The 9,111-nt window shown below is 37.3% G+C and overlaps 2 protein-coding genes across 2 annotated transcripts; both read right to left on the minus strand.

The window, feature by feature from the left end:
- Positions 1–3,123: 3,123 nt before the first annotated feature.
- On the minus strand, positions 3,124–3,796 carry LOC122072596 (zinc-finger homeodomain protein 4-like). The gene has a single exon (XM_042636958.1). The coding sequence runs from the start codon at positions 3,743–3,745 to the stop codon at positions 3,314–3,316; it is 432 nt and encodes a 143-aa protein (XP_042492892.1). The 5' UTR covers positions 3,746–3,796; the 3' UTR covers positions 3,124–3,313.
- Positions 3,797–5,849: 2,053 nt separating this feature from the next.
- LOC122072696 (probable cysteine desulfurase) lies at positions 5,850–8,755 on the minus strand. Its single transcript, XM_042637085.1, has 5 exons — positions 8,258–8,755; positions 7,579–8,080; positions 7,168–7,369; positions 6,603–7,079; positions 5,850–6,504 (listed from the first exon to the last, which is right to left on the minus strand). Exons 1-5 carry the CDS (start codon positions 8,625–8,627, stop codon positions 6,043–6,045), a joined length of 2,013 nt encoding a protein of 670 aa, XP_042493019.1. The 5' UTR covers positions 8,628–8,755; the 3' UTR covers positions 5,850–6,042.
- Positions 8,756–9,111: the final 356 nt, after the last annotated feature.

Genomic DNA, 9,111 nt, shown 5'->3' on the forward strand with positions numbered 1-9,111 from the left:
CGCAACATTCCCTTCTCTATAGCAATGTGAAACTCTCGGATCAAAGATAAAAAAGGGCAAGTAATGATTCCAACGTTGGTAATCTTATTTCTTGGCATACTGGACCCCAATGAAAAAACCTTGAATTCAACATAAATATTTATCTAAACTTCTAGGCTCTCTTTGGTTTGATTTCTATTTGTATTTATTTGACTTATCTATTTTTACAAGTGTTTGGTATAATTTATAGCACCCATTTCTATTTATAATAAATTAGAATAAATCACAAATCACAAATTACTCTCAAGCTATTTGTGATTTGTGGCAACAAATCATTTATGTTGATTTTCTACCTTAAATTAGCACAACATGTGTGCTAAACTACTCAAAAACCAATGGTAAATAGGTAACTTCAGTATGTTTTATATTTTTCCAATAAAAAAACCCCAAATCTATCATCTCTCTCGCTCAAAGCTCAAGAAGGAAAAAATCGAAACATATTTTCTCATTATATATTCTATTTTATAAATAGAAACCAAGCGAATACTATTTGTCGTCCATAATTTATTGTCACAAATAATTTCTAAAAAATAGTTAATAAACACAAATAGAAATAATACCAAAGAGAGCTCAGTTAGGTGTTGATTAAAGTAATCCTTAGATAGTCCATCTGAATAGCAAAATATTCCACCCACCATTGCATGATCTAGGTTTCCCAAAGAACAAACCTTTTGTTGATTAGTTGCATTTTCAGAAAGCATATCCCCATCCAAGTATTGTGATGAAAGATCAGACTTTATACTCAGGACAATCCTTTTTGAGAAGATCAGATCACATCTTGTGGGAGCCATGAATATTGTCCAAACTCCAAAGGCATGATCACCATCACCATAACCAATAAAGCTTCTAAGCCACTCAGACGAGCAAATGGACAACCTATATGAATATGAGAAATAGATTCAAGGCCACCACATCTTCCAAATCCTAGGAATGCATTGAAGAAGAGTGAATGATAGATCACAAGCACCTTACAAGAGTACAAACCATTCTTGGCTACTCCACACTCTTACAATTGAGTGAATGAAGACGAGGAAATCTTCATTATCTTTGCCACATTAGATGAAATAAATATAGCATTTAAAATATAATGATTCCATGTTCGAGACTCTTGAATTTTGATCAATTAATTTTTTTACATTAAGAAAGGAGGTATAATCAACCGTAACAAAAATAAACATTAAAAAATCGGCTGGGATAAAAAAATTATCCACCGTTTATAGCCCGCTTAAGCCTATTTAACACAATTATAGTCCGTTAAAGATTATTTATGATTTTGAAGACCATATTTATAGCTTAATTAATTAATTATTTCATTCAAATCCTGATTAGTTCAATTATCTTGAACCCGATTATGGGTTAAAACTGACCAACCAAATATAATGATCACTGACCCCCCCCCCCCACAAATAACTGAACTTAGATTCTCTCCCTTACAGTTAACCCGTTGATCCCATCCAATTTGCTATTGAGGGGGTGCATCGTGTGCGCTCGGTGGTACTAATTCCAAGTCGCACTATATTAAATGGATCTGGTTCCTCTTTCATCCGGCGGCTGGGAGAATGTGTCTCTTCCTCCCAGCTGTTGAATAAGTGGTTGGAAGGAAATGACATTTTTTCTAAGTTCTAACCTTAGTTAGACGAACTCGTCCGTCAAAAATGACACCAAAAGTCTCAGCTTCCTACGAATTGATTTTTTTTTTTTATCCAAAGAACCAATTTTTTAGAGAAAGTCAAGATAGGAAAAATTCCTCCCATAAGGAAGCTTTACAAGACATAAAGGAGGAGCAGAAATCCAAGTCTGGGAAACTCTCAGGATAGAAGCACCACGAGGTAGGACATGCGCCTCCCTATTGTTCTGCCGAGGAACAAAACCCTTCTTGCTTCTACATGATTTCTCTCAGCTTACCCAAAGCACACCCTTTCTCCTATTGTCTTTCCACCAAAAGTGTCTGAGGATTTTACATAAATCTTTGCAAAACCCTGAAGGGAGGAGAAAGATAGACATGGAATATGTGGGAAGAGCAGTGGCAACTGATTTTATTAAGATCTCCTTACCAGCAGCAGTTAAGAGATTACCTCTCCATCCCGATAACTTCGATTGGACTCTTTCAACAATGTAAGAGTCGGTCACAGACATCAATAGAAGTGACGATGGGAAAGAAAGAGTTGTGACGCGTCAAAGACGCTAACGCAGACATAATAATGATGACGTAAGTACGTAGACAATGATGGCATACATGCATTTACGAGAGAAGAAATCGCTTATTGTCTTCGGCTATTCTTTTTATAAAAAAAAAAAAAGAATTCTTCGGCTATGCTAAACGTTACTTTGTTAGTCAAATATTAGGGCAGTTTGGATCTGCATGTACATTTATTTGGACCTAAATATGAGGGGAAAAAATGTTAGCGGTGGGATGTTCTATCATTCGGAAAAGGTATTTGGTGACAACAACTGAAGATATCAGAAGTGAGAATGCTGACATGAGTAACAAGAAATTCTGTGAAAAACACGATCACCTACCATTGGAAGGCTTTCTGCATTCAGTTAACCTACACATTCACCATATGTTCCATTTATGTGAGTGTGGATCAAGTTTTATATTTTCAAAAAAAAAAAAAAAAGATTAAGTTTTTATACGAAAATCATTTTCATACGATCCTGATCCACAGATTCCATATGTGTGAATCAGGATCGTATGAGAATCACCTGAAACTTGTGTGTTCAGGCAAACATACATTTATTTGGATGTAAATGTGAGGATTTACATCTGTTCCATTTATGTGAGTGCGAATTATGTTTTCATACGAAAATCATTCTTATACGATTCTGATCTACACACATGGAATCCAACTGGGAGCCTGGAATCCACAATAGGCTGGATTCCATCTGTGAATCAGGATTGTATGAAAATCACATGATCCATCTGCTCCCACTTCCTATCATTAGAAAGGTAAAGATGAATATTATATATGAAAACAAAAGGGAAAGGAGTTGGATCCTCACATGTATACCCAAGCGAATGTACATGCAATGGATCCAAATTCATAGTCTAGGGTTGAATCATGGGCGCCTTACATTAAGAGATTGGCTAAGTCTGACTTCATTGGATATCATGATACATGAAACAAGCTAGATTACACAAAACATCAATAATTCTGAGTGAGAGAAGCCGATGGTGACAGAGAGAAGCATTCTCCTTTCCTCTTTCTTGTTGTTGAGAACTTGACTGCACGCTTCACTCCACCCTCAAGAGTAGAAATGATGACAGACTTGTCTACTTTTGAATGGTCCACCCTGTCTTCTCCGCAAATTCTAGCATTTTATCCTTTTCCAATTGGGTGATCTTTCGTTTAGACCGCTTCTTCCTCCCCTTCTCTACAGTCGTAGCAATAGTAGTAGTCCTATAGAGAAGCACATTTGGTGGAGGGTGTTGTATGGAAGGAACAGGAACCTCCTTCCTGTGGAAATTACGATGACACCCACAAGCACCACACAGTAGAGCTTCAGATGATGATGGGTTAATGTTACCTTCTCCCTGATCATGAGGAATGAACTCTCCACATCCATCATGGACATGGCCACCCCATGATGCTGCAAAATTTCTCATACACTCTTTATACTTGTTAGCAGCTACCGCCACCTTCATCTTAAACGGAAACTGAAACAAGAGATATTGAGACAATGGAAGTTGAAACAGAAGAATCATTCTTATATATACAGAATAAGCTAGGGTGAACCTGGCCAGTGGTTTCTATAAAGTACAGACCAAAAATACAGAGAATCTCTTTATAAGATGAAGGTAATATGTGCGTATCACATGTGATATGTGAATCACCCACAATATATTAATTATGAGGATCTTGATATGGGTTCGGATTTTATTATTATTATTCTCATACATTTCTCACCTCCAATCAATTAGAATCTCTAGGTGGGCCCATGGGTTTGTTAGCAAAACCATTGGTGAGATTGAGAAACAGGTATAGAGCCCCAGTGTAAGTGCGCCCCTAGAGTACAGTAGAACAGGAAAGCTCATGGGCTTGGCAGTAATAACTGGGAATGGTTCATTACCAAGGCCATTCCAAATATCACATAAGATCAGAACAGATCGGATCAAATCCGATCAGAACAGGTTACGTGTTGTATCTTTCTTTTTCATTGCGAGTGAATTCTCCCTTATGATGACTATAGGGTTATGTTTTGTAGTCATTTATCTTTAAAAACGACATTTCGTGTCAAAAATAGAATTTTCAATTTCTGTATCAAAATGCCACTTAAAAGAATATGAGAAATAGATTCAAGACCACCACATATTCTACATTCGTGGTCAGTAATAAGATTTCGTCGACAAAGGGCACAAGCAGTAGCTAACCCTGAGGCACAAACACGCCAAATTAAGAAACTACTAGATTTCTGGTAAGTTGTGGATTGGCCAGTTATGTTTCCATACCTTATCACAAATCAAATCCCACAAATGCATTGATGAATAAGATGGTGATAATCACTCTTAACAAGAGTACAAACCGATCTTCTTCAAACTGAGAAAGAAGAAGTATATTAGCTGCAGTATAGAAGGTGTTCTTCAAAAAATAAGAAGAGTTAGATAGGGAAATAAAATCCAAGATATTTACTTGAAAAGTCTGAGACAATCTTGAATCTAATCCCGAACTTTTAGCAAATGAATTATTTTCCAACCATCCATTCATCGAAAAATTAATTTTAGTATCATCAACCACAATTTATCTCTCATTTCAAGAGACAAAATTCAAGACTTTCTAGATATCAAACCATGCATAGAGAAGAAGAATGGGCAAAAAGCTTCAGAGTATCATATTCAAACGTTGATAAAAATAAATACACATTATCTGCAAATAAAAGATGGGAAGGAATAGATATATCTCTAGGCCCTAGTAGAGCTTTAATTTTTCCTTCCAACTTTAAAACTTTGATTTCACAGCACAACCCCTCTTCTGCAAGCATAAAGAGAATTGGAGCAATTGGATATCCCTCCATAGATCAGTTTCAACAGCAAAGAAACCCACAAGTCCTCCATTAAAGGAGAGATAATTTTGCCGAGGATAAGAGTTAGTGGATCCAATTAATAAAGATATCTGAGAAATCAAATTTTCTCATAACATCAAATAAGAAGCCCCAATCCATAGTATCATAAGCCTTTTTCCATGTATAATTGTGTTCTTATTTTGGTCCGTGATGTGGTTGCATGCCTCAATGCCTTTCATTTTGTAGGGATTGATAACTTTGATGGGATTAGTCTTATCTTCCTTGGTTGGTGTAGTCAATGCTGAATTTGTATTTTCATTTTGTAGGGATTGATAACTTTGATGGGGTTAGTCTTACCTTCCTTGGTTCGTGAAGTCAATGCTGAATTTGTATATTCATTTTGTGTTTAATGGATTGAGTTTTCTTAAGACTTCGTCATTGTGGCCCATGACCACATACAATAGGGGGTGGATAAAGGCGGAGAGTGATGGGGGTCACATCTAGACTGTCCCATCCTTCAAATGAAGGAAAATTTTATCCAATTTTAATTTACCAAAAAAATCATTAATATAAGGCTAGATACAAATTTAATACATTTTTCTTTAATGAATCAGGTTCATTAGTTCAAATAAATAAATAAATAACAATACCATTTTCCTCCATTGTAATAGTATAGTTCATTAATGCGAATAGACTAATTAAAGAAGCGACCTAGTTCAAGAATATTCTACGCGACCTAATCAAGTAGTTAATTGTTGTTTTTTGTAATCAAAGAAAAACAACCCATATAGTATAAGAAAAAATTACAATTTTTTTAGAGCTAAACAAAATATTATATTAGAAGAAAGAGTGATACATGCTAATCACATCGATCTGTCAATTGTTTCACAGTACATTCCTTATTCTTTTTTGGCTGAAAACATTCCTTATTCCATAGCCATAGTGTTAAGGATTCTTAACACATATATATTAGCTTCACAATACTGGGAAAGAGAGCTAACTCTATACCCTAAAATATGCAAGGCTGGGATCAATTTCTTTTGGAATTTTTCGCTGAGGAGGGAACTTTGGGAGGAAACTTGCTGCATATTTAGCTGTCTCTAAGTAATGGGTATATTTTCTGATGACTCCAATATTGGTGGCCTTCTCATCAAGATCATCATCATCATCATCCCCACCATTCCTTGTTCCATTAATGCTAATAATTTTCATCCCAGGCTTAGCTTCACTTCTTGAAAATTCGACTGGATCGAGTGTGTAATCCTCTCCTAGTATGTTCTCCATGAAAGCTCTTGATTTAAAGGCCCAATTACCAGTCTTCCAGTTAAAGCTGTATAGTGGAAGAAATCGTTGACCATACGCAGCAATGAATTCCAATGCAGCTAGAATGAACTCAAACTCTTCTTTAGACATGTAGTATGGGAAGCTTAGTCTAGTCCATCCAGGTTTTACACCAGTGTAGCCCTGCAAAAGTGATTAACCACAACAAATCATATAATTAGTTTCAATAATTATGAAGCAAATCTGAAGGATTGATACAAATACTAATATTAATTACTAACCTTTTCGATAGCAGATCGAAAAGCTAGTGAACGATTCTCATCAACACCAAGTAAATGGTGACCATAAGGTGCAGCACAAGCACACCCAGCTCGAGCTTGAATGCCAAAGAGGTCATTGAGGAGCTTTGCCACGAAAGGTCCATGAAGAGGCTTATCTTTCTTGTTTCCTGATTCTTCCCACATATATAGGCCCTTTCTATCTCCTCCATTGTAATAAGAGGAAGAATTAGTCCCAGAGAAAATCACAAAAGAGAGGATAGCTTGCCTCACGACACTGGTATTCCCTAACACTGATATGTTTGGGTTGGGAAGGAGTCTCTTAAGGGCTGCATTTATGTAGACATGTTCCTGGTTTTCGATCACATTGTAACCAATGAAGTCCTTCACCCAGAAAGCAAGTGCTGCTCTTATCTTCTGGACTATTGGTGGGGTTCCTGCATCTTCCCTCTCTTCCACATCTTCATAGTACAAAGTGTGCTGCAAAATCAGATTTATAGATATTAAATATCTAAGTCTCATTGAATCATAATCTTGAAGAAACAAATTAGATTATATATTTATTTACCTCTTCACTGAAGCCATTGACAAAATCAACAGTTCCACCTCCACAAGTAGAAGGGGCAGAAGATCTCAACTTGTACAAGGCCTTGTTCATCAAAAGGAGGCCAGGGGTTCCAGGCCCACCAAGGAACTTATGAGGGCTCATGAAAACTGCATCATAGCCTTCTAGCTCCCCTGATCTCATGTCGATCTCTACATAAGGACCACTATAACAAATAATGTCATAATTGAGTTAATCTCTCACAAAGAGCACAAGAGCTATATTAATATGGACACAACATTTAAATTAGAACATTAAGGATGTGTTTGGTATGCATTCTTAGAATAGATTTTCGGATCAAGATCAAGTTTTAAAGAGGAAAAAATAAGGAGTAGAATTTCAGAACAAGTTCTAGACCCATATATAAACATCTACCTTGCAGCATAGTCAAAGCAAGCAAAAGCTCCATGTTGGTGAAGAAGCCGGGCAATGGCACGAGTGTCGGAGTAAATTCCGGTAACATTGCTACAAGCTGAGAATGAACCCAACATAGGACGATTGGAATCCTTATAAAGCTCAAGTTGGCGACTTAGGGCTCGCATGTCTAGCAATCCGTCATTGTCCAGACCGATCTCGATCACCTCTGCTAAGCTATTACGCCATGAGAGAAGGTTGGAGTGGTGCTCATATGGCCCAACAAAGACCACCCATCTCTCCTCACTCTTTAGGCTCTTGAGTATCCTTTCTCTCATGGTTGAAGGCACTGTGATTCCCATCACCTCTTGAAGACGCTTGATTGCTGCAGTGGTGCCGGAGCCAGGGAATATGAGTGCATCATCTGGTCCTGTGCCCAAGCAATTCTTAATGTATCTGGTAGCTTCCTTCACCATCTTGGTCGTCTTGTGCCCCACGTAGCTATCACTTGTATGTGTGTTCCCTGTAAAACCACATCAAATTATACAAAGAGAATTAATGAAAGGAACCATATAACAGTCTAATTGGCTCGATTGGCCAATTTTCACTCCATGTCTTCTCGAAACTTGTAATTTGAATTCCATGTGTACTACACGTTCTAATCAGTAAAGCTTTGTTTATCAGAAAAAATAGAACATACCATAGAAAGGAAGAACATTATTGGAGATGAATGCTTCGATGATGTGAAGACCTCTACCAGAGGCAGTGTGGTCGGCATAGGTGAGAAGGCGTTTTCCAAAGGGAGTGTCGAACTCAACATCGTGTCCGATCAACTGTGACCGCAGCCACTCAAATTTGGTCTCTGCAGGATCAGTCTTTGTTACACCCACGTCGAGCATTCCGAAGGACTCCGACCGATGGATATGGTGATCATCAAAGTCAGGAATATTACTGCTTCTTATGGAAGAACTGGTTCTCATAAAAGGATGCTTGTCATGGTGAGGATGATGAACTACTTCTGTCTTTGGGTGCCAATAGGTCTTTCCTACCATGGTTTGTTCAAATTCCATGATATCACAAAAAGAAGATAGCTAATGAGATGAAGGTGAAGATGAAGATGAAGATGAAGATGAAGGTGGTGCAAGTGGGTAGTGTTTAAAAGACAAAAAGGAAGGAATAGGAAGACAGCTATGGAAGATGAGGAAGCGAAAGGTTGTGTTATGTTGGCCTCTTGGGAGAGGATGGAAGGGGGTATATATAAGGTGAGAAGGAAGAAAATGAGAGAAGACTGAGATAACTCATAGAATAGTAAATTTTCAAAATAAAATTGTAGACTAGAAAGAGATGCATGTGGTCTAAAAATTATTATTAATATTTCCCATTGATTCTCTTTGAAGAACGCGTCTGCATGTTTCTCTTCCACCCTTGTGTGCGGGTATTGTTTGAAAATCAGACCCTTTTTTCTCTAATTTGAAATCGAAAAATTCTTTTTACTGTGACATGTAGAGAAAGTCGATTACTAATTCTTCTTATTATGGTCCCCCCCCCCCCCCC

Source organism: Macadamia integrifolia, chromosome 3 (assembly GCF_013358625.1).
Source record: "Macadamia integrifolia cultivar HAES 741 chromosome 3, SCU_Mint_v3, whole genome shotgun sequence".
NCBI classification, from domain to species: Eukaryota; Viridiplantae; Streptophyta; class Magnoliopsida; order Proteales; family Proteaceae; genus Macadamia; species Macadamia integrifolia.

Excerpts from the sequence above, each read along its gene's own strand:
- LOC122072596 (XM_042636958.1), bottom strand. The coding sequence starts at position 3,745 with ATGATTCTTCTGTTTCAACTTCCATTGTCTCAATATCTCTTGTTTCAG.
- LOC122072696 (XM_042637085.1), bottom strand. The coding sequence starts at position 8,627 with ATGGAATTTGAACAAACCATGGTAGGAAAGACCTATTGGCACCCAAAG. Across the intron at positions 7,370-7,578 it reads TGCTTTGACTATGCTGCAAG|TGGTCCTTATGTAGAGATCG; the intron begins GTAGATGTTTAT and ends TATTTGTTATAG. Across the intron at positions 6,505-6,602 it reads TTCGATCTGCTATCGAAAAG|GGCTACACTGGTGTAAAACC; the intron begins GTTAGTAATTAA and ends TCACTTTTGCAG.